Genomic DNA, 26,311 nt, shown 5'->3' with positions numbered 1-26,311 from the left:
AAAAAATACTTTGATCACATGGTGGAAGGCATAGTAAAAAAAGAAAAAAATATTTTAGCTGAATAATCTAGTGTATATTTGCAAAAGATGACAATGTACTTGTTAATAGTAATAGCTGCTTTCCCAGGAGGGAAAAGAAGGCAAGAAGATGGGAGGAGAATGTTGTTCCTACATACTTGAAAAGTTACCATACTTATCAAGCAATTGCAGGTTTATTCATGAAGGATTATAGTTAATAAAGTGGGATACTAGGTATCAGCAAGGGTTTTTCCAGCCAAAAATTTTTATAAGTGTAATCCAAAGGAAAATAATAAATACCCCAATCCTGAAAACCACATTAAAAACTTCAGGAAAAGAAACTGTCATTTAATCCTAAATTCAGAAGACAGACTAATAATTCCCAGTGTTTAAAACCATTTTTTTTTTCTTTTTTTTGAGATGGAGTTTCGCTCTTGTTACCCAGGCTGAAGTGCAATGGTGCGATCTCGGCTCACCGCAACCTCTGCCTCCTGGGTTCAGGCAATTCTCCTGCCTCAGCCTCCTGAGTAGCTGGGATTACAGGCACACGCCACCATGCCCAGCTAATTTTTTTTATTTTTAGTAGAGACGGGGTTTCACTATTTCTTAAGTTTATTGAAAGGCATGCAGATTCTGATACTGATCTTCTGGATCTCTGTTTCCTGATATCTTAATCCAAAACTCTGACCTCTAATAATTTTTATCCTCTTATTTCATTATGCTTAAAAATTTCGAGGCAAAACATTATTCATAAACATTACTATTTACTAATTTCCTTCAGATTTTTACAAAGCCCCTAATCAATAACTAAATGAAAATATATTCCAACTTATTGAGTAGAAATAAAGCAGCAGATGTGGCCTTTGAAATCTTCAGGAACAGAAAGCTGATTCTTCAAGGGAGCAAAACTTGGAATAACTTCAGCTGTGGAAAAGGGCTCCCATCCCCTCTAGGAATATTTTATGAAGAAAATAAAAGCATTCAAATACCAAAGAGGGGGGAAACACTCCAGGAATGGAAAATGTTGAAAGGAGCCTCCCAGTGGGACCTATACTCTTAAATATCAATCAAGTAAAGAGCCATATGCAAATCTTTAAGGATTTCATCAGTAAGGACCATTCCTCTTCTTAGCAAGTTCATAAAAATGGCTATTTCTTTGTAATAGAAATTGTTCATTCTTTCTCTCCTTTCTAATCATAAAAGCATGTATGATCTTATACATATCCCTTGATCACCCAGGCATACAGAGTGATGGGCATGTAAGTCATATACACCTGTGTATGTAACAAAGAACACCTTGCCAGAAATACCTGCCTCTATCCCCTGATGAACCCTCACATACCACCCCCCAAAATACAAGCTCATTTAATTCTCTATGGAACAGAATACACTTTTTCACCAGTTAAAAGAGATTAACTTACACATGCATTGTAACTGTTCAACAAGTAAAATATTAATGACTGAGTTTAGAAAAGTAGTGAGATCGAATCTGATTCTTTCACTTTACAGATGAGAAAATTAGGACCTGGAGAAATAAAATGGCCTTGCCAAGGACACAAGGCTACTATGGAGCTGTAAGCAGTACCACATTTTGAACCTACAGGGTAGGTAGAGCAGAAAAATGCAGATATGGAGGATAAACAGCTAGACAGAGGGTATTCTACACTCAGGGAGTAAGCATGACAGAAGGCTTCAAAGCAAAAAAAATATTGCTACCTCAAGGAGCTCAAAGGATGCGTCTGAATATGCTAAAAACCACAAATGAAGTAAATAAGATACTACACACTATCTAAAAATATGCTATTTATAGCAAATATTTAGACTTCTGAGTCGTGGGGTTATCTGTTTGCAGGATTATGTATTACTCCCCTGCATTAAAAAGCATTCAATATAGTACTAACATAAAAATAAACATATAGATCAACAGAACAGAATGCAGCATCCAAAAATAAGCCCTTATATTTAACAGACAAGTGATTCTCAACAAAGGTGCCAAGGCAACTGGAAAAGCAGAGTATTTTTGACAAGTAGTACTGGGACAATTGGATATTCATATACGAAGAGATGAATGTAGATCCTTACCTCACACCTCATACAAAAATTAAATCAAAATAGATTCAAGATCTTAATGTAAGAGCTAAAACTATAGAACTTTTAGAAGAAAACAAGAGAAAATCTTCAAGACCCTGGATTAAGCAGACTTCTTAGATATGACAGCAAAAGTACAATCCAAAAAGGAAAAAATTTAACATTACACTTTGTAATGTTAAACTCAAAACTTCCACACTTCAACACATATCATTAAGAAAATGAAAAGACAAGTCACAGGCTGGGGGAAATGTCTGCAAATTATCTATCCAATAAAGGATTTGTATCCAGAATATATAAAGAATTCCAGAATATACAACTCAACAATAAGACAAACGCGAAGTTTTTTTTAATAAGCATGATTTGAGTAGACATCTGATATGGTTTAGCTCTGTGTCCTCACCTAAATCTCATCTTGTAGCTCCCATAATTCCCACATGTTGTGGGAGGGACCTGGTGGGAGATGACTGAATCATGGGGATGAGTCTTTCCTGTGCTGTTCTCGTGACAGTGAATGGGTCTCATGAGATCTGATGGTTTTAAAAATGGAAATTTCCCTGTACAAGCTCTCTTCTCCTGTCTGCTGCCATGTGAGACGTGTCTTTTGCCTTCCGCCATGATTCTGAGGTTTCCCTAGCAACGTGGAACTGTAAGTCCAATTAAACCTTACTTTTGTAAATTGCCCGGTTTTGGGTATGTCTTTATCAGCAGCATGAAAATGGATTAATACAACATCTCACCAAATAAAATACAGGAATAACTAATAAGCACATTAAAAGATACTCAACAGCATTATTCATCGGGAAATACAAATCAAAAGCACAATGAGATATCACTTCACACACACTAGGATGTGGGATAATCAAAAAGATAATAAGTGTGGGTGAGGATATAAAGAAACAGTACCCTCATACATTTCTGATGTGAATGTAAAATGGTACATATACTTTAGAAAACAATTTGTCCATTTCTTAAGATGTTAAACATAAATTTACCACATACCCAGCAATTCCACTCCTATATATCTAGCTAAGAGAAATGAAAACATATGTTCACGCAGACTTGTATTCAAATATTAATGGCAGCATTATTCATAATAGGCAAAAAGTAGGAACAACTCAAATGTCTGCCAAACTGAAGACTGGATAAACAAAATGTGATATAGCTGTATAAAGGAATATTATTCAGCAATAAAAAGGAATTAAGTACTGATACATGATACAACATGAATGAACCTCAAAAACATCACGCTAAGTAAACAAAGTCAGACACAAAAGACTCCATATTGTAGATTTGATTTATATGAAATGCTCAGACAGGAAAATCTGCAGAAACACAAAATAGATTAGTGGTTGCCTGGGGCTGGGCATGGAGATTAACTGTAAACAGGTATGTGGGATATTATTGGGGTGCTGAAAATGATCTAAAACTAGATTATGGTGACAGTTGCACTATTTGGTAAATTGACTACAAATCATTAAATTTTACACTTAACATGGATAAACTTTATAATCTATATGCCTCAATAAAGTATTTTTAAAGCTAAGGGTAGAAAAAAGTATAATTAATAATATAGGGGATGACAGATACGAAACAAGATGGGCCACAGTTGATAATTGAAGCCGGATGTTCAGTATACTATCCGTCTTATATTCTTCCTATATTTAGAGATTTAATAACTTCATTTTTGAAATTAAAACAAGAAAATAGATATATTCCTAACATTTCCAAGTATCTATGAAGGCAAAACTTACTTTCCTATCTTCCTGAAGTACTTCAGAGAAATCTAACATTTTAAACCACATAGAAGGAAACACAGAAAAAAAAAGAGTCCCTTGCAAAAGTTACCATATTCATTCTTTAATACATCCTTTAACTTTAGATATTAATTAGTGTTAGTGCCTGTAGAAAAGTAGTAAGATGTGCCTCCCAAATTAATTTAATGTAGATTGCTTTCTCTGATACCAAATCTGCTGCAATAAAGATTTGAACAAAGATTTCCCATCTTCAAAAGAATCTGATGGAGAAAAAAGCCCTTATATTGCCTAGATCTTAGTCTCCTCATTGGTAATATGTGAGGGTTGGCCAAGATGACATTCAAGTTCTCTTTTAGCATTATCACTTTATGATTCTAAAATTTATCCATGTTTACTAATAACTCCTTTTTCTTGTACCATAGGATACGCAATAAGGGTTAACTAGGTCCTGGATGGAGACACGGGCAGACTTAAGCAACAAAAATGCATGAGATTAAACCTTGGTCAAAGATGTGTCTCTGGTTTCCTTTCTCATATTACATCTACATAATGCATTCCTCCTAAGAATTTTACTACTAAAATCCTTAGGTTGGTTGAAATCACTAGTTGTGTGTCTGTATATGTTTTAAGGTAAATCAAACTAAAATTTCAAAAAGTAAACATCTTTTTCTCAGGATTAGTTAGTACTCATTCACTAGCAGCTGTTTCCATGATACTTTCATTAGAGCTGAATAATGTGGTGGGGGAGAAAGAGCAAATATAAATGTGTGTTAGGAGAAAGGCAATCTATGAAAAGAGTCTATCATCTTGGAACTGGCTCTTTTCTACCACTATTGATTGACTGACTGATTGATTGATTGATTGACAGAGTCTCACTCTGTCGTTGCCCAGGCTGGAGTGCAGTGGCATGATGTCAGCTCACTGAAATCTCCACCTCCCGGGCTCAAGCCATTCTCCTGCCTCAGCCTCCCGAGTAGTTGGGATTAGAGGCACGCATCAGCACGCCCAGCTAATTTTTTGTATTTTCAGTAGAGACAGGATTTCTTGATGTTGGCCAGGCTGGTTTTGAACTCCTGACCTCAGGTGATCCACCCGTCTTGGCCTCCCAGAGTGCTGAGATTACAGTGCCTAGCTAGTACCACTATTTTTTAAAATGTGACATACAGTTAGACCAACTGCTAAGCCTTAGACATTTCAAAATGACTGTGATGACAACTTCTCCACACCAAAGTTCCTTGCTTATGCCACAACCTTTTGCAATCTGGCTTAACCCTACCACCCTAATGGGACTGTCCTCCTAAGACTTCCCAAGGACATGGTCTACAAACCCCTTCTTCATCAGTCTTCATTTTTCTTGGCCAGTCAGCCAATTTGAATCTTCCAGTCTCTACTTCCTTCCTGTAATACACTCCTCCCCAGGCACTCCAGGCCACAGTACTGTTTCCCTTACTGAGCTAATATAATCACATGACTTTGGGTTCAGTTCCACCAGATATTTGGTGTTTACATAACAGGTACTGAAGAATTTTGAGTAGAAGGTGATCATAGCTGTGTTTGCAGAAAATTAATTCTGTTGCTTTATCAAGGAAAGAACAAAGAAAGCAAGCCAGATTTGAGGCTACTACAGCAGACTCCAGGAAACTAGTAACAAGAGGTAAATCAAGACAGATGTCAAAAAAGAATCAAAAGGTTTTGACTGCAAAGTGATGTCCTTCAAAGTTTAGCTCACCAGCCCTGTGCACCCCCTGCCCACAAATCCGTAACTGTGACACTGAGTAGCAGAGTTTGGGGGCATATCCATATTTCTCTTGGAATTCTCCAAAGTGCCAAGTATCCAGTAAACACTCAATAAATGCTAGTTGAATAAGACACTTTTCTGTTCACCATTACTGAAGTCTATTTCAGTTTTCATATGATTGTACAAATTCAGATGCATATAAAGAATTTATTGATGTACTGAGAATTATATTGTCGTATGATCTTCTTCAGCTCACAAGTTTCATAATAGTCACAAACTAAATGTCCAACAATATGAAAATGCTTAAATAAACCACAGTCTCAAATAATAAAGGTAGAAAAAATAAAACAGAATATTGCCATTTTACAACAATCAATAAAATAACGGATCTAAGCAGTAGTTTGCTGGAAAAAGCTCATGCCAGCTTGTAAGAGCCAACTGTGTGCATCTGTTCACAACTCCACATTCAGTAACCCATCAGTAGGAATGAAATTAGCCATGGCAGGAGCGTTTACACCATAAAAATTGGCAAATGGCCAGTTGTTAAACACTTACTGACACACTACTGGATGTAGGCAATGATGATCGATAGCTGATAAAACCATTATCTGACATGTCACTGGAGTCTTTGTCCTAACACATGGATCAGGCTAATACAATGTAAGCCCACTAATCAATCAAACATCACAAAAATAAAGGCATTAGACACTAGAGATCTCTTAATATGGTGCAGTAAGAAGTACACAGCATCTCTAGGAAGTATTCTTGTCAAAAATCTAAACTAATTCTAATCAAGCCTAGACCTGCCTATCAGTTTATAGGAAATACAGGAGGTAGAAGAAAATCAGCAAAATACAGAATGTGAAATAGTCTACAGGGTAGATGATTTTTTTTATTGCATTTTAGGTTTGGGGGTACATGTGAAGAACATGCAAGATTGTTGCATAGGTACACACATGGCAGTGTGACTTGCTGCCTTCCTCCCCTTCACCTATATCTGGCATTTCTCCCCATGCTATGTCTCCCCACCTCCCCACCCCCCATCCCTCCCCCATTTCCCCCCAATAGATTTTTTATGAATTAATGAATAAAAGAAAAACAGAAAAAAAAGATTGAGAGAAGAACCTATCAGTTAAGGGACTTAACTATGCCAAAACAAGTGCAATGTGCATGTACCCCTTGTCTGAATTCTGATTGGAAACTAGTATAAAAAGACATACTTGAGATAATTCAGAAAATATGAACACTGGCCAAATATTAAATGATATTAAAGAATTATTGTTAATTTTCTTATGTATAACAAAGGTATTGTGCTCAAGTATTTTTAAGACCTTATCTGCTAGAGAGATACAGAAAAAGTTTATATATAAAATTATATAATATTTTGGTTTGCTTCAGAATAATATAGGGATGGAGGTTCTCAACTTTTGCATAAATTTGAAATTTTTCATAATATAGTTTTTAATACAGTAGGCAGCATACAGACTATATATAAAAGAAATACAAAATTATAAAAGAAGTACAAAAGTAGTGACATGGATATCTCCAAGAAATAATGTATTTTAAAAAGGCATGAAGAAAACATACATAATGTAATGAAAATTATTTTAAAGACAAAAAAAATGAAACTGATCTCATAGGTATGCAAAAACATTCATAAATGTGCTAGAAAATGTCAGAAGGAGGCATTCCTTCCAGGGACACTGGGCTCGAAGGAAATGAGTTCAAGGTATGTATCTATAATGTTTAAATTTTATACACAAGAAGGTAATTGCCTATTACTTAAGTAAGTTTTATAAACATTTTTTTAAATAAAGATCATAGAATACAGTAACATTTCCCACTCCATCCTCCAGGGATTCTAGCCCTATTCCTTGCCACTCCCCTGACATCCTCATTAAAGCACCTCAGCCCACCGAGAACAGCTATAAAATTGGAAGAGGGGAATAAGGAATGCACTCTGTCCAAAAGCGGGACTGGCTGCACCTTCACCTTGGCAAGCCTCTGTAAACCTTCTCCAGGATTTTATCTTCTATAGGCACAAACAATTGCACTGTGCTATTACAGAAACTTTCCTATAAGTTACTAGAAAAGGAAAACAAAACAAAACAAACTTAAAAACACTATAAATAGAGAAAAGAATAGGAAAAGCAAAAGGCAGCCATGGCCAAATAGCTCACTACAACCACACCTTCTAAATATTGAAATTGGTATATATATAGATATTTATGTTGCATAATGGCACAGAGAGGACTGGAAATACCTGGACTGGATTCTTACCTCCAAAAATGTTCATCTAGCCTAGCAGCCCAAATATGTCTCCATGTTTATAAACTTCTAAACTTCAGATCTGATGCTAAGGGGACACAGTACTGTAGTCAACCCCTTTTATTTCTCAACTACTGAAAAGCTCAAAGGGACACCTTAGAGCTCTATCAATATGAATGATGAGTTTGCTACCTTTAAGGACAGATCCCTACCACAAACAAGATGAGGCCTGAAAGCAAGGATCTAGGTCCAGAAAGTTAGAAGGCACTCTTTGGCCCTTCAAATACAAACAGCTGTAGTGGTGGTAAGCTGCCCAAGTTTGAAAATAAGTCCTGGTCCTTAGCTGGCTGGTGAAGCTGCAGGAGGCCTGTGGCCAAAGGAATAATAGCATCATGTCTTCTGCTGTGTCCTAAGAACTCAACCTCCAGCACAGGCAGTTGAACAGACACATCTACTAAATATCTGACCAAGTAGATGAGTTGGGAGGGGAAGGTGGGATAGAGAGAAGAGAAATGCTGCCTCTTGTCAAGGTTGCAGAGTGTGGGCTCCAGCATCAGATTGCAAAGTTTAAACCCTAGCTCTAACAGCTACTAGGCACCATGACCTTGGGCAAACTAACTTCTGTACCTCAGTCTCTGCATCAGTAAAATGGTGATAAAACAGCACTTACCTCATAGGGTTATTGTGAAGATTGGAGATAATACACATAAAGTGCTTTAAACATGTCCCTTACACAAAGTAACACTCAAATTCATATCACTCATGATCACTATTACATCTAGTCAGTGTTAGATGTGAATGTAGCAGAAAGCCCAGAAGCAACTCTTGCAAATAGGAAAACTTGACTTCGCACAGAGTGGACATTTCATAAGTAAAGCATATGCTACTTGATAAATGGAACTAGATAAACTGTTTTCACATGAGAGGGGAAAAAAACATAAAACAGGATGCAAGCATTCAATAATGACCCTTTTTATGTTTTCCAAACACTAAAAGGTATTTCCTCCTTAATTTGTGGGTAGTGCAGGATTAGTTAAGCAGTTAGAAGTCCAACAATGAATACATTCCCTATCTCATTACCTAAGTTAATGATGTGTCCAGACAACTAATAAACAAATTCAATAAGGTCACAAGATACAAGATGTTTATACAAAAACCAACTGTATTTCTATAAACTAGCAATGAAAACTGTGAAAATGAAAAAAATGTTTAAAGACCATTTAGAATTGTACCAAAAAAAAAAAATAATAAAACTTTTAGGAATACATTTAACAAAAGAAGTGCAAGACTTGTATACTGAAACATTGTTGAAAGACACTGAAAGATCTAAATAAATGGAAAAACATCCTGTGTCCATGCATTGGATAACTTAATGTTATTAAAACAGCAATGCTAACCAAACCAATACACAAATTCAATGCAAGCCCTACCAAAATCCCAGCTGGCTTTTTGGTTTCTGCAGAAATTGACAAGATGATCTTGAAAAGGAATAAAATAGGAAGACTCACGCTTCCCAGTTTCAAAATTTACTACAAATCTACAATTATCAAGACACTGTGGTACTGGCATAATGACAGACCTATAGACCAATGGAACAGAACTGAGAGTCCAGAAAAAAACTCTTGTTTATGGTCAATTGATTTTCAACAAAGGTGCCAGGAAAATTAAATGGAGAATTAACAGTCTTTTCAACAAATGGTACTGGGACAACTCTACACACAGAAAAATAAATTTGGACTCCTATCTCATACCATATAAAAAATAAATAAATAACTCAAAACAGAGCAAAGACCTAAATGTAAAACCTAAAACTATAAGACTCTTAGAAGAAAAGAGGAGTGTTTGCGACCTTGAGTTAAGCAATCATTTCTTAGATTTGACAGCAAAAGCACAAGCAACAACAACAAAAATACACAAATTAGACCTCATCAAAATTAAAAAGTTTTATAATTCAAAGGACACCATCAAAAAGATGAAAGGATAACACACTGAATGAAGGAAAATATTTGTAAATCAAATATCTGTAAAGGAACTTTTATGCAGAATATATAAAAAACATTTACAAATCAACAATAAAGAGACAACCCAATTTTTAAATGAGCAAAGATTCTGAACAGACATTTCTCCAAAGACAATATAAATAAAACCAGGAAGTGCATGAAAAGATGTATAACATCATTAGCCATTAGAAAATGCAAATCAAAATCACAATACCATTTCATGCCCACTAGGATGACTAAAATAAAAAAGGCAATTACAAGTATTTTGAGGATGTGAAGAAACACAATTGGAATCTTCACACATCACTAATGAAATAAATTGGTATGGGTGCTTTGGAAAATAGTTCAGTAGATCTTAAAAATGTTCAACATAGAGTTACCGTATGAACCAGGAATTCCACTCTTACATATATACTTAAGAGAAAGAGGCTGGGCATGGTGGCTCACACCTGTAATCCCAGCACTTTGGGAGGCTGAGGCGGGTGGATCACGAGGTCAAGAGATCAAGACCATACTGGCCAACATGGTGAAACCCTGTCTCTACTAAAAATACAAAAATTAGCTGGGTGTGGTGGCATGCGCCTGTAGTCCCAGCTACCTAGAAGGCTGAGGCAGGAGAATTGCTTGAACCCGAGAGGCAGAGGTTGTAGTGAGCCGAGATCGCGCCACTGCACTCCAGCCTGGCGCCTGGCAACGGAGCGAGACTCTGTCTCAAAAAAAAAAAAGAAAAGAAAAAGAAAAACATGTTTACACAAAAACTTGTACATGAATGTCCATAGCAGAATTATTCATAATAGTCGAAAAGTGGAAACAACCCAAATATCCAAAATGTGGTTTATCCATACAATGAAAGATTATTCAGCTATGAAAGAAATGAAGTATCGATTCACGGTACAGCATGGATGAACCTTGAGAACATTATGCTAAGTGAAAGAAGCCAGACACAAAAGACCACATATTATACAATTCCATTAATACAGAATTCCGGAATGGGCAAATCCATAGAAACAGAAAGTAAATTGGTGGTTGCCAAGGGATTGGGGAAGAAAAGGGGGGAATGGGAATAACTGCTAATAGGTATGGAGTTTCTTTTCGCGACAATGAAAATATTCTGAAATTGCATAGTGCTGATGGTTATATAACACTATGGATATATTAAATATCACTGAATTGTGCACTTTAAAAAGGTGAATTTTATATTATATAGACTACATCTCAATAAAGCTTTCATTTAAAAAAAAAAAAAACTGCCCAGACTGCCAAATTGAACCCTTGGCTAGCTGTGTACTATGGATCCAAAAGTTTGAGGTGGTGGGCAGGAATCCCATAGTCCTACTAGATTTTAAAAGGAACAAGTAGCTCTCACAGGAAAAATACAATAAGGAAATATATAAGATCATAGCTGCTTGTGTGGCCAGATTCATCTTTTAGAGAACCTGAAAGGTAAGTTTGATATTAGGAACATCTCTTACTCCCAAGGAGTTTATCTACTTCTTAAGTTACAGAAACAAATATTCATTTGTAGAAAACCCAGGAAAGACTTCTCAATTCACCACTGGATAAACATAGCCACTTCCAAGTTAACACAGAGCCCTTACCATGACGTTTTACCCAACTATACATCTCACAGTGTAAGCTTTCGGAGGTCCTCCAGAACTTACTCCTCAGTGTTGGAAGGGCACTGAAATGGAATCTGAAGAACACATCACAGTTTTAAAAAGTGCTCGGAACACTTCTGTCATTTCAGCTGCATTCCAGGAGGTGGTAGCAGATGATCATAAAGATACCCTGAATACAGAATTGCACGGAAGTTTGAGATAGGTAAACTCAGGCAGGAAAGACATCTCTGGTACTCTCAGATACCATCATTGCAGCTGAAGAGTGAAAAGCAAATTTTTTATAATAGGTGTCATTTGTACATGAGCCAAAATTAAAAAGATACAAATAGACATTCAACAGAAAGTAAGCTTGTTTCCCAGTCCTGTCCTCAGTCATAGTTTCCCTTCCCCAGACGCAACCATCATTACCAGTTTCTTTAGCATCATCCTGAAATTGTCTACATGTTTACAAACATATACATTCTGCACCATGCTTTTGTCACTTAATTTATCTGAGATAGCTCTCCATGTAGTATACATACTTGTTCTTTTTAACAGCTTCATATAATTCCATAGGATGAATGTACTATAGTTTCTTAAACGTGGAATAAGCTGTTATTATCATTATATCTAAAGCTGAGTTGGGAAATTAGCTACCTATGGACAGACACTAGCCCCAGATGTGTTCTTTTCAGCCATCACAATAGTCTTAATGTGTGGATCTCAATGTATCTGGCCATAGGGAGTGTGGTTAAAAAGGAAAAAAAAAAAAGCTGACCGTCAACATCCCCTCTCTTTCTTTTTTTCTTTTTCTTTTTTCTTTTCTTTTTTTTTTTTTTTTTTTTTTTTTTTTTTTTTTTTTTTTTTTAACAGTAGGAAGGGTATTACTGGGAAGTGGCTGCCTTACCAAGAACTACACTTCCCAGCTACCTGGCAACTAGGTCTATCCATGGGCCTAGGCCTCCCCAGCTAGATTTGAGAGGAAATCATGAAAGTACCTGGTCTGAAACTTGAAAAGAATGGCCATGTCTCCTCCACACCATCTCTGCCCCCACTTCTACCAGGCGGATGCTCAATGACTGGAACAAGGCAGAGCTAAGGCTTTTTACTGTCACCATGGAAACCTCAGGCTACGAACCTCAGGCATGGCTTTGGAGGAGGCAGGTCTGAATCAAGAGTGGATGAGAGGGGTAGTTCTCACTGATTCCGTGGACAGAAGAAACTCCTTTTATGAAAAAAAAAATCACCTCATGAAAATAACTGTTTCATTGAGGAAAAGGAGGTTAGGTACTGGCTTAGTGTGATTTTTCTTACAGGAATCTCAGTAATAAAAGATGCTTCATAGCTGTAAATACAGAGCTATAAAATCCAAACATCACTTAGCAAATTCTGGGTCTTAATGCCTCTAGGTTTTGCATACTTGCATTATCACTGACTTAGACTTTCTTGCACATTTTTACTATCTGTTAAACACAGTAGCTGTGTGGGACTGTAAGGGGATGGCTCCAAGAACTGGGTCAGCTATAACAAACGGTGATCTCCCTGTTACACACAGTGATCATAGTGTATCCACTTCTCCTTATGAAAACACATGCCTCAGTTTTGATGCCAGTACCTAGAGCCCCAGGATCATCTAGGCTACTATAAATCACACATTCACACTCTCTTTACAGATACTAAAGCTGAAGGCAACTGTTCTATATTTCCAAAGTTGGCCTTGTTCATTTTTATAGATTTACATTCTAAATCAGCCCATTGTTCTTTTTCCCCATATCATGTTACCTATTTTCATAAATGCAAAGTCATTAATGCCACCTACTCCTAAGCTATTCCTTTAAATGCTACTTGAATCATACAACAAGAGTCTGTGGATTTTCCTTCCTTTGGTTCTATAATTTTTTATTCTATTTACTGCTTCTTCCTTTGGACAAACATCATCACTCCTATATAACAACCATCCCATCTTTCTCTTCATTTTTCTCTTTTATTTTTCTTTCCATCTTCTCTCCATCCTATTTCCTTTCCACACCATCACTCCACTTTGAACCACTCTGTCTCAGCACCTTAGCTTTAATCACTCTGCTTTTCATAATCCTGTGAGTTCCATTTTATTAAACAAGGGCCTCATTTCATCTTTCCCTTTCAACTCAAGTCCATATCTTGCTTCATCTCACATTATTTTCCCCACTTTTCTTTACCTTTCCTATTCTTCTATTGTCATAAACAGGGTGCCCTGGCAGTCTGTCTTTAGTGATAAAGTTGGCAGAAGGAGGGGACATGGAGGCAGGTGGCTGGAGGGACAAGGACCAGCAGAGCAGCAGGTGAGGTAGGCTTCCCTGTGGCCACCCTCACTTTCCCAAGTGCCTGACAGAAGGGTGGTCCAGAACTTCTTAGGCAAAATGAAGAAGAAACAAGTGGTCCCCATGGCTAGGCAAAGAGAGATGTAGCAGCAAAAGCTGGCCAAGCCTTCTGAGAAGGCAAATCATAAGAGAAGAAATATTCACAGCCAATAACAATACAAAAAGATGCTCAGCCTCACTAGGAATCAGGGACATGAAACTGTTTGCCTATTATATAAGTAATGATTAAAAAGACAAAACATTAAGCAGTGTTGGTGAGATTGTGAGGAAACACTTTCCGACAGTGTTAATGATGGAGTAAGTTGACAGGTTTTCCACCTCACGCTTTGGCAATATACAGCTACACTTTAAACGTCTACAACTTTTGACCCTGCAACTCCAACCAACAGGATTTAACCTAAGAAAATAATTAGATGATGAAACAAAGATATGGACATGCAATCATTAATAATCTTTCCCTTGTTTATATCATAAGAGCAAGGTGGTGGTATGGAGGAGCTTGGCAAGGGGAGGCTGAGGGGAGGCTCGTGCCTGTGGAGGAGTGAGGGGGGAGAGGGACAAAAAGAGAAACAGAGGGTGGGAGAGGAGATAGACAGAGGGGCATAAAGAGGACACAGGGGGCAGGGTGGAGAGAGGGAGAGGTTTGTTTGCAAGGGTGAGAAAGGAACAGGTCATGGGGTAGTGGGTGAGCTTGAGAGGAAAGTATGGGGAAGAGAAAAGGCAGAGAGGAGGAGAGAAAGATCTCTCCATCAAAGCACAGTCAACTATGGTATATCCATATCAAGCAGACCTTAAAGGGAATGGTGCAATCCTCTATATGAAATAGGAAGATGGTTAATTGGAAAGATCAACACACAGGACAGCAAGCCTAGTATGATCCCATTTATCTAAAGTGATACATAAAGGTAAGTGCAGCAAAGGGATAGCTACATGTATGCATGATTCTCAGTGAGTTGACTTTTCTGGTAGGTTTAGGCTCTATTTCATGAATTTCTATTTTGTCAGCATTTCAATAATTAATTTCTAGCAATATGCAAAACATTAAAATTCTATATAATTTAGACAGACCCTTAGTTTCCCGTGAGAATTAACCAACATGAAAATAAAGTGGATGTAATTATATCACCTGCTTCATACTGCAGAAATGTTCTATTCTTCATGTGATAAACTTAAACTGCTCATTAAAATTTCATTTGTATAATTTTGTACTGAAAAGACAATGGAATTAGGCTATTGAACACAGACATCACCTGCCTAGCTATTCTTTGTCTAAATCTTAGATTTACCAGGCCCTACCACAAGGGACCTCATCAGGGCATTATCAAACCAAATACTTTTCATCTTGAAGTCACATTGACACGGAGATATTAAAGAAAGCTGTCTCAATTCAGGTTTCCCCTAAAGAAGCCCCTGACATAGGGTCTTTGGAACAGGTATATGATTCAAGTGAGGGGAAAGTGAGATGGGGCAGGAGGAGGCAAGACAAGAAAAAGTACATTAATGAATGGGGTTAATACAGCAGGTAACTGGGGTTCAGTCCTTTCACAGGCCTTCTGAGAAACTGGGTAGGAAGAATCACAGAATTGTCCACTAGGTGTCAAGGAAGTCGGGGTGTTATCCTCATTGGTGGAGCCTTGCCATTTCAGGCATTAAATTCTTGATACTTGCAGGTCACGGGAATTTCAGCCTTAGATGCTTACTAAGGCCGGTGGGCCAAATACAGTACTACAGGTTGAGTATCCCTAATCCCAAAAATCCAAAATCTCAAATGCTCTAAAATACTAAACTTTTTTAGTGATAACATGACACTCAAAGGAAATGCTCATTGAAGCATTTCAGATTTTTTTATTATCTGCCCAACTGATAAGCATATAATGCAAATATTCCAAAATCCAAAAAATATCCAAAGCCTGAAACACTTCTGATCCCAAGCATTTTGGATAAGGAATGCCCAACCTGTATTTGGGTTATATTTATTATCTCACCAAAACCTTAAAACTCCATGGAGTATTGGATCTACTGTACAGATTAGGAATCTGAGATGCACAAACATTAAGCCACGTGCTGAAAATCAAACAGTGAATAAGCAGCTGAAATGAGCTCCAAATCCAGTTCTGTCTCATCCATTATGTGATGTAATGTCATAAAGCATGTCAATTCTCCAGTACAGCTGGCATCTCCTTACTGGGTCACACAACCTGAAGGAGACATGTGAGCATTTCCAGCCTCCCTCCTTGCAAGGGAAAGGTAGTGAGATAGCTGCCCAGATTGTTTTAATCCTCTTGCATCCATAGGAAAATCTTCCAGTTCATAATACCCCAGCCATGTGAAATTTTTATAGCATCATCACCTGTGGTTACTCCCACCCTAAATACCAGTCACTATGAAATTTATGTCAGAATTCAGATCAAAGTATGAGAGGAAATTCAAAGCAAATTTTTGTCTGATGAACTCATGGCAGAGAATTATATTTGATAGAGAGTTCCAGATTCTAGTATATTAAAAACAATCTATAACTTTACTGTGAGGAGAGGACTTTATTAGAACAAATAAAACATGCTGAGCTCTGCCCAGACACACAGGTCACGCTAATGTGGGAGCCAAGAAAGTCTTTTCTTGCTTTAGTAGAAAAGATAATAATTTGCGAATCACTAGCATCTGAGGCTGGCCTGATTTAAAATGCACATAGATAGAGAAAAAGTTCCAGGAAATCATTGTATTTATAGCTTGCCTGCATGAGTCAGTGTAAAGGCCCTTGCTGCTCCCAAAATAACACTTGGGACAGCACTGTATCCTATCACCTTCACTAAAGCAAAGGCATGTCTCTCATCTTCTATTCCTTAGGTTCCCTGGGAATTTATCTCCTACTTCACAGGAAACCAGGGGAGCAGACAGGGCCCCTCTGTCCTCCCCCACCTCCAGCCCAGCTACACAGCTGCTGGCTCAAGAGCATCCCATCACCAGAAGCCCAGAGCAGCCCACCTAAAGGGTCTCTCGCCCTAGGACCCTCCACCAACTACCCAACCATCAGTCAGAATCAGAGTCCCCTCAGCATTAAATCTTACAGGACACAAGATCTTCTCCATAAGTGTAAAGTGCAGGAGAAGGCTCTGGCTAGGCCTCAGTCTCCAAGATCTTTCATAGAAGAATGACTTGAGCATCTGAGGAAACGACAGTGATCCATCTTGTTCAGAAATTACCAGTGATGCAGAGAATAAGACCCCAGCCACATACTCAGCAGACTGCATGGGGGTGAAGCGTTTTTATTCTCTTGGTAGAGAATTTCCCAATTCTTGATCCATAACAAGTGTGGGCAAGGCTCCAGACACATGAGCTATATATGTGTCTAGAATTGCTTTCCCTCCCAAGAACACCATAGCCACATGAAGACCTTCATGGGATGCGAAACTGCCAGGTCAGCCCTTTCTCCAGGCTCACAGAGGCCTCTCTGGCAGACACCCATCCACTGGCTCCAACAGGAAATGGAAGGGGTCAATGGCAAGGGGCACTTCACCTGGCACACTGGGCTGGAAGACTTTATTCAGATCCAAGGAGGAGGCTCTGGAATGGGTTTTCTGTGGCCGGGGTGGCGGGGTGGGGGGGTCCTCGCCCCTTTTCATGGCCTCTTCTATGGAGGTGCTAGAGTAAGATCTGTAGCAAAATAAGGGAAGGTCAGAGGGAAATAGCAAACTTTACTCTTTGAAGTTGGGTTGAAATGGAAAATACCCCCAAAGTCAAAGTGACTACAAAGAACCGATGAGCTACCAAAGCAGCCATAAATTCTATTATCCATTGAATGCCACTATGTACAATAATTGTCCAAATCCAACCATCAATTGGGATCTTTTTTAATCTCATTGTTCTTATTATACCTTAGACCTAAATCGACCCTTCCCCGCAAAAAAACCTTGTGCAAATTCAAATCTGTTTCTATTGGAATTGTTAAGAACATGGAGCCCCTCAGGCATTTCCATGTTCTAACAGAAGGGCTTCATGCTATAAACTGATTGGAGAACTTTTTTCCTGTTCACTTGCAAATGTAATGACAGGCCAATGTGGAATTGGGACAGATAAGCTGAGGGTAAGAATCCAGTGTTCAAGGGAATATGCCATAAATGAAGCTAGGAACGGAAAACATACTCAATCAGATTGAGGGGTCTAGCCTGTCTTGCCCTGAGAAAGCAAAAGCGTCATTTTAAGCTTCTTCCTCAATCTATAGCAAAGCATAATTAACTGGGCAACTTCTGAGACTGTAACTCCAGTAATACCATTTTTTTAAAAAAGGAACTAAGTAAACTGCAAAAGGTCAGATAGAAAGTTACACAGTTTGATTCAAACTCCAATCTCTGTTTCTACATTCCATTTTAAAAATGTTCTCATACTGCCTATGAGTCCAGGGGAGAATACTTTAGTGGTAGCAACTAGAATATTTATTGGAGATCTACTTACTTTCCAAATTCAATTCAAATCCATACACTGTTCTATTGCCTGGGAATAGGTTTAAGGAGAGGATCCCAATACGATGATCAAGAAGGGGCTCTAAGATGTAGATATACACATCTGTTGTATTTAGCGTCTCAACTAACTTCATGTCAAAGCAGAAAACAACCTTTGAGTCAGAGGTACATCCTAGAGACAAATTAACCTCTGAAAACCGTTCTTTATATTTAGCTATTAGAGAAGGATTTGGGAATTTAGAATCTATCAATTATTATTACACCCCTTCAGTTCTTGACAGAGCTGTTTTTGACATCGTGAGTGTTTATTTTCCTGAATAAATTTCTCAAGGTTTTTTTGTTGTAACTGAGGGTTTTGTCTGTCTTAGAAGGTTGCAACTTTAACAAAGCCACCATAATGGCATGTGACGTACTCTGGGGCGGTCCCTGTAACATAACTGGCAAGCCAGGCAAGGCAAAGTCAGGCAGAAACTAGCAAGGAAGAACACTCTGACACTTTAAACAAGAATCAAAGGGAACTGACACAGACGGACAAGGTTCTTAAATAGAAACATTCACTTCAAAAAGACAATTAGAGATACTAGCTAGAAATAAAAAGAACTTTCTATGCCACATATAGCTGTAGTGACATCTTTCATTCAAAAAAGAATAATGTGTGTATAAATAATGTGTGTGCATCATATAGTTAAGCACACAATCCCATAGTGCATATTCATTTTCATTTTATTTTCATATATAACCTGTATGTTTATATCTTCATATGGAAAGTTACTGAATATAAAAAAGTGAGATTGTATAACCATGACTGCTGCAACCAATTAAAACATAAATGTGCAAGGAGTTAACAAAATGATGAATGCAGTGGTGTTAGAATGGTGATTTTCTCTCTTTCCCTTATATTTCTACAAAAATTTATTAATTCATAAAGGAAGACAAAAATAATTCTATTCTTTTGGTTTTCCCAGTGGGAAGTACTGAAAATAAAATCATCCAAACTAGACAAAAAGAGCAATCTCTGAAAGGATATGTAAAATTTAGTCAGACACATTAATAATAGAATATGTGGCTATGAGATTTTATAATTTCACTGGCTTTCTGGGAGAGAGAAAGTCAGCAGAAGCTAAAACTCTGAAGTTCTATTTATGGTTAACACAGTACACATAGCAGATTTCTGCAATTCAAAGGCATTTCCTACTAGAAAGCATATCCCAAAACTAGTACAGACTAGTTTGTAAAAGATCTATTCATCCTTTAAAAAAGGATGAGTAAATGTGTCGACCACAGAGGAAAAGAATGCCTACACCTTTCCTTCCTACCTAAATGAGTTACTCTATTGTTTTTAAATATTGGTAAATATAAAAATATAGATATCTGTATCTTATATAAACAAGGAAACAAAACTCCAATTTGGAAAATGCAGATAGAAACTAAAGGGTAACTCTTTGACTTACAAAGAGATGAAGTTCCTTAAATACCAGCATTTCAAGCGTACAAAATATGATCAGACTTAAATTTACTTTTTCAGGATTGTGTCTAGTAGGCAAAGGAGGGAAAAATGTCACTAAGAGCCAAAGCAAAACAGAAAACACACGCATGGTATCCTTGGTATCCTTACACTGCAGTTCTACCAGTGAAAAGCATTTCCCTTCCTTAACGGATTAATTCTATTAAGTGTCTGTATTTCCCCTCTGCTCCTCTTTTCTGAGTCTCACATCAACCACAGCTCTGCTTTACTGGCTTTCTGTCTTTTACTAACCTCTTAAAAAAATGTGAAGCCGAGAAGGAGTACTAAGATAGGCTCTAACAGTCCATAAGCATTGCTTACCTGAAGCTGCAAGCTTTGCTGAAGTTATCACAAGCATACAAGCATTTTCTTTCCCTACTCTAGATTTTATTACCCAGACTTTTTACTTTTTGGTGTTCACCTTGTCATGATAGCAAATTTTTGTGTTCATTACCTTACCCATATTTTCACCTTTCCAAATCTACTTCCCCCTATTAGTTATCATCTTGCAACAAGTGGGTCATCTCACACAATCCACTTCACGTGGAGGGGCCATAGGGCATTAGCCACCACCTTCTAGCACTAATGAATACAGAAACCAAGGCTCCCAGCATCACTACACATTCCCAACAGGCCATGCATGAGTGAAATGCCTCATATCCTAAGCTTTACACCTAAAGGAAGAGGAAATCATGTACTGAGTTTTTGGTTTGTAGTTTTTCTTTCTAGGCAGGGGCAGGGCACAAAGGGCATTAAAGCAGAAATTAAACGAACACTACCTGGATCTTGGTCTTGCTTTGAGACTGTTGGAATCCTTGGGAGTTGCTGAAACAAAGATTATTTGTTGTTTGTTTGGGTTTCATTTCTGCAATTAAACAGGTTTATATGCAGCACCTGGGCTAGTACAGAACATATCAACAGATAAATGTGAGGTAAAAGTGCCCATGTGGAGAACTGGATGGCTCCCACATTTTCATGATTTCCTCATTTTATTTCAAAATCTAAAGGCACAATTAAAAGGAAAGGAAAACCAGAATATTTTTCCTTTGGCCAGAGCACTATTTGAGAGGCCATTCTCAAATCCAAGTTGATTAATGAAGACATTCCAGTATAAAAAGATAACCCCTTGAAAGAGTTGTCTTTTTATATAATGATGGATTCACACTTGAGGGTTTCTTGGTCTATCATGATAGCCTCATAATAGATTTTGAACCAGTCTACCCTGAAGGATAGGAGGAAGTCTATCTAGCTACATGTTGTTGTTTTTTTTAAATATACTACCAGAGCAGCATGGCCACAGAAAACCAAAGCTCTCACAAGTAAGTTGAAATGAGCTATACAGCTTCTCCTGTAAGAAAATATCCTTGTGTCCCATATCTCTGTGACTAAATCATACAGAGAATTATGAAACAAAATCACTGAATCTTTTGCCAGTCATATGACTTTTCCTCATTAAATTTAAATCATAAGCTAACTTGCTAATTGACAACACCTATAGAGCCTACTTTCCCTTCACAAGTTGTGAGGAGTAATTAGAAGCATTTACAAAAACATTGATCCTCTTTTTATGCTTTCAATCCTCTATGGAAGACAACTTTAGGAACCAGTAGCTATGCTCAGGTGTTGCAAACATTGCAAATTTTTCATCATAAAATGTCATAAGAAATCATAGAAAGGTGCTAGTAACACAGAACCAGAAGAATGTAATTTCTTTGTTTGCATGAATTCTTCTGAAAAGAAAATGTCTCTGCACAATCTCATCCTCTTTTACATTGCTCCAAAGAGAAAAACCCTCCTTGGTATGAAGCAGCCTGAATTCATGATGATCATTAAAATGCTTGGGTTAGATAACAGGGCAGAGAGGGAAGGCGAAAATCCTCATAAATGCTAACAAGGCACAAAGTAAACTACTGGTCAGCTGCAGAGAGATGCACTTCTCCCAACCCAAGCATTCTGGCTTGCTGTAGTGAGAACACAGGCATCTTCCAGTTTCAAACAGCTGAAACACTGCCAGGGCACAGGAAAGCCTGGAAAGCCCAAGGAGTTTAAGTCCCCTTTTGCACATTATTGTGCACTCACACCTAGATATAGACAGAAAAAGACCTCCCTCCCTCCTATAAACCCCAAGTAGCAAAGAAAGCAGCCTTGAGAAGCCTCTCTCCCAGTCCAGGAGGCTGCCTTGGGGCTGGGTGGACAGAGTGGACCAGACTCACCGCAGAGCTGGGGAAGCCCTCTGCGCAGGCTGCCTGCAGCTGGCTCCGTGGCCCTCTTCTCCCTCAGGCCCCACTGCTTTCAAGAAATACGTGGGTAGGAGAGGTCCCAGCCATGATAAAATACTGTTCCCCAAGCCAGACCATGGTGACTTTTAATTCCTTTGTCAACTGCCATTATCTTTGTCTGTTTGCTGGTAGGGATGGGTGTGGAAGGAGGGGTGAGCCCTGCTGGTAAGAGATAGACAGACAGACAGACAGACAGACAGACAGACAGATGGGGTGAGGGTGTGGATGAGTAGTGGAGAGACAGGACTAGAGACCAGGCCAGGAGTCCTGAGACCAGGGCGCTCCTCCTGGCTATGACACTAAGTAGCTGTTACTTCCCTGAACCTCAGTCTCCTTACCTAGAAAACAAAGACCATAAAAACACAGTCTCTTTCTCACAGGGACAGATACGGTGAAAGTATTTTAAAAATTAAATGTATTTTAGAATTGTAAAATATTACTATTATAGAGTACATAAATAAAGTCTCCTAATTTTTCAAGCCTGGAAATCTGATTTCTAAATTTAGTTCCTTCTAGAACAGCAGAGGAGGGGCAGGTGGGAGCAGGTAACGGAAGGAAAGAACTGCTCTATCCCAATAAAACCATGGGGCAATAGTTGGCAATGGAGCAGCTGCTAGAATCACCAACAGCAGTCTGAAGACAGCACTGTGAGGGTGAACCAGCCAAAAACACCTCAGCATGAGCCAGAGACATCAAGAAAAAGACCACCATTGTGCAGGGTGCTCTGCTGAATTAGGTTGGAATGGGTATTGTTTAAGAAATCTCTTAAGACTCCACTAATATAGACACTTCTAGCAATTACGACAAACAGATCACAGCTTCTTATATAGCTGGAAAGAGGGAAGAGGAATGCCAACTTCCTAGAAGACTCAAGGCATGTCATCTTTCCAGGAAATGGGAATGGAAAGAGGAGCAGGCCTAGAGATTAACCTTCCAAAAGGCAGCGACTGAACTGAGGCCCACGTGGCATGGACAGCCATCCAGAATTCTAAATCACCATCTTGAAACTATTGTGTCTTCCACTGAGAATCTAAACATTTCCCAGAAAAGGAGGGATTAACTATGTTTAAGATGAGGAACTCTCTCATACCCAGAGAAGGGCAGCAGTGGGAAGAACAAATTAGAAAACACATACCATTGTGTCCTGGGCACAATGTGAAATAAATTGACATACTTCCTATGCTGTGGCACATCTGTCAAGTTTTATTTGGTGATACCATGTCCTAGACAATGAAGTAATGTTAAAAATGAGATCTAAAGCTCATGCCCCACAGGACACTTGATCTTGTGTTTATATTCCTTTTAAAAAAAAAAGTAGGAAGAGTTATGATCCTCAAAGGCTATCGGAGAAGCACCAATTTAACACTCCAAATTTAAACAGCTTTTACTAATACTACAACATGAAGTTTACGAAAACTGGAATGTATCCACTTTAGTTCCAGAAATTAGAGCTAGAAAGAACTGACTCCAGGTGTTTGGCCTACATTAACAGAGCATTTTACCCAATGAGGAATAAATTCAAATCTGTTTCATAAGTCAAAATTAAGCTTGGGAATTCCCATCACTTTTGGAGTCATGATTAATCTATAACCTTAATGTTCTATTTTGTAGCATCACCTTCCAGATGTGGTGGTTCCCAAAAGAGACTATGTACCAGAACCAATTGGGAAGCTAAGTAAAAATACAGATTCTCAGACCTCCATAATTGAAATCCATCATCCACATTCATTAATATTTATTCTCATTCTCATATTCTCTCTCTCTCTGTCTCTCTGTCTCTCTCTCTCCACCCCATTTCCCTCCACCATCTTTTCTCCCACTCCCCTAACTCCTTCCTCTCCCTCCACCCATCTCTCTTTGAAACTCTGAAAGAACTTGACATTTGGGAAATATTTTACCACAGCATAAGCCTCAACATTATATTGATTCCTCTGCTCCAACGTTCAATAAGCCCAGGGATGATAGCTAGCTTATCACAACAAACATGATTGACTTATTAAAAACATGCAAGAAAGATAACAGCAAAAGAGAAATCAACAACTTCTTTCATGTCCTTATAACTAGAGCTCCAAATAGTAATGTCTTCTGTAGCCACTTTGTTTTTAACTAGGTTCAACTTGGTTCAGTGATGGCTCTACCAACAGAGAGCTGGGGACACAGGTGCGGCCATTCTCCATGGCTCCAAAGACACAGGTCTGACTCTCCAAAAAACTGGACAACTTTAATTTTGCTCCTTGGAATCCACTCCATATATAAGCACATATAGTTTTGCCTTCCTGGTGGTGAAGCATAATAAAAATATTTGAGACTTCTGCTTTGGAAATGGAAAACACCAACTCTGGGCCTCCAATTGATCTACCCTATAGGTTCCTTACTCTACAAAAAGTCTAAAATGGCTTATTGAAATCATCTCAACCTCAAGCCTTCTCAATTTTACACTTAGTAACAAGACCCTATGTTTACACTGAGTGATGCTTTGTGATCCTTTCAGTGAAACTTAAAAAGATATCACCCTGTTTTTATATCTGAAAAGAGAGAAAGGGTAAAAAGCCAAAAGGTTTCCTTGTAATAAAATACAAGACAAATAAATAGAAACAGACACACTATCACAGAGGTATCAATCTTCTACTCACTGACTTGCTGGTTTTTTAATTTTAAAAAATTATATAGAAAGTATACAAAAATGGTTTTCTCCTACCTGGATCCTCAGACACGTCCTTTGGTAAGGCTTCATTGACAGTACTTTTCAAAACTAGCAGTGTTTTGTTTTTAAGGAACAAGAAAGAAAAAAGAGGAAAAAAAGAAAAAAAAAACTATAAAATGTTATTTCTGAGGCAAATTACATTAAAACAAAGAATCCCTAGTCATCACTTACAAAAACAGGTCTCACAAACCTCTAAAAGTTGCTATAGCATTTACTAAAACAATAAAGACCTCCTGGAGTATGGAAACAGGTTATCCTTCTACAAAGAGCAAAGATGTATTTTTCAACTTTCCAGAGAGAGCACCTCTAGCAGACAGGAGTACTACCAAGAAGTATCAGGAGTTTTTCCCTCTTTCATTCCTGACACCCAGACCAATGACATGAGAATTCCTGGGAGTAAAATCCGAGCTTCAATACTTTTACAGCTTGCCCAGTTATTCCACTATGCAGTTAGGAGAATGGTCAGAGTACATGTTGCCCAGTTCTACCTGTCTCTCCCAAGCAAGTATTTAAATAGAGAGCATGCAATTACTGTCGCTTAATGGAAAACTTATTTTTCATGTTTAGCCCCCATACAATGCCTAATCAATGGCAGGCCTCAACAATAGAACCTGAAATAGCTTCACTGACTTTTAGTCCTTTCAAATAAGCCTCTCATTCATGAGTAGTAAATCAATATCAAATAACAGGCAGAATACTGGCTTGAGGCTTAGAAAAAATCTTGGTTCTTGCCCCAAATCTTTTTCTTAATAACTAAGCAAATGATTCATAGTGTCTGAATTTCACTTTACTCATCTCTAAATTTTAGCTGATAAAACATCAAGCTTCCATTTAGTTTTGTAAGGACTGAATAAGACAGTATATGAGGAAGGACATGGTAGATTATAAAGCACTATACAAAGTATAGGAAGCGGGGGAAGATGGTCCCTTCCACACTTCTAGATATTCCCAGGCCAACTCATCCCTGGGAGTAGCTCTAACACGGAACATGTGCTGCACTGCTTCTTAGCTGCCCAGTAAGATAGGAAAGCTGTAGCTGGGCTCCATGTCACACTCCCACAGTCACAAAGCCAAGAAACAGATAAATGCTACGGACAGAAGCTCTGTCCAGAAGATAACTTCCTGATGGATTAGAGCTGTGTGTAAATGTGCATTTACACTGATGTCTGGGATCACATCTGCAAACACAAGATGTTAAGCTCTCAATTCATTCAGTTTCTAGTTATTTCCTAATTGCTACGATCAGATTCCAGTGTAAGGTGTTAGAGTAGCCTGAAGGCCAGCAATGACTAAGGGGTCAATAAGTTGGAAGATTCTGGACACTCAAGCTCTTGCTATCACTTTGTGAACTATTGTTTTATGATTTGAACTATTTAATCTATCCAAATGTGTTTACATGCTGAGAGCCATCCTCATATGCTCTAGAAGCCACCATTCCAAGAGGAGTAGATAAGAAAACAGAGGTAGAACACTGATTAAGGAAGAAAACTCATTATTTTCCTACCTTGTTTGTCATCACCAGTCACATCTTGGGTAGGGA

The 26,311-nt window shown here is 38.2% G+C and overlaps 1 protein-coding gene across 2 annotated transcripts in view; it reads right to left on the bottom strand.

The window, feature by feature from the left end:
• REPS2 (RALBP1 associated Eps domain containing 2) overlaps positions 1 to 26,311 on the bottom strand; it is a 226,047-nt gene that overhangs the window by 62,603 nt on the left and 137,133 nt on the right. For both annotated transcript variants that reach the window (XM_017537476.2, XM_017537477.2), the window contains exons 12-15: positions 26,276 to 26,311; positions 24,766 to 24,819; positions 20,568 to 20,613; positions 17,342 to 17,478 (exon numbers count right to left, since the gene is read on the bottom strand). In XM_017537476.2, the coding sequence (XP_017392965.1) occupies positions 17,342 to 17,478; positions 20,568 to 20,613; positions 24,766 to 24,819; positions 26,276 to 26,311 (273 nt within the window). The remainder of the gene's footprint in view (positions 1 to 17,341; positions 17,479 to 20,567; positions 20,614 to 24,765; positions 24,820 to 26,275) is intronic.

Source organism: Cebus imitator, unplaced genomic scaffold, assembly GCF_001604975.1.
Source record: "Cebus imitator isolate Cc_AM_T3 unplaced genomic scaffold, Cebus_imitator-1.0 Scaffold103, whole genome shotgun sequence".
NCBI lineage: Eukaryota > Metazoa > Chordata > Mammalia > Primates > Cebidae > Cebus > Cebus imitator.
Note: the sequence above shows the minus strand (reverse complement) of the source record. Positions and strands in the feature narration are given on the sequence as shown.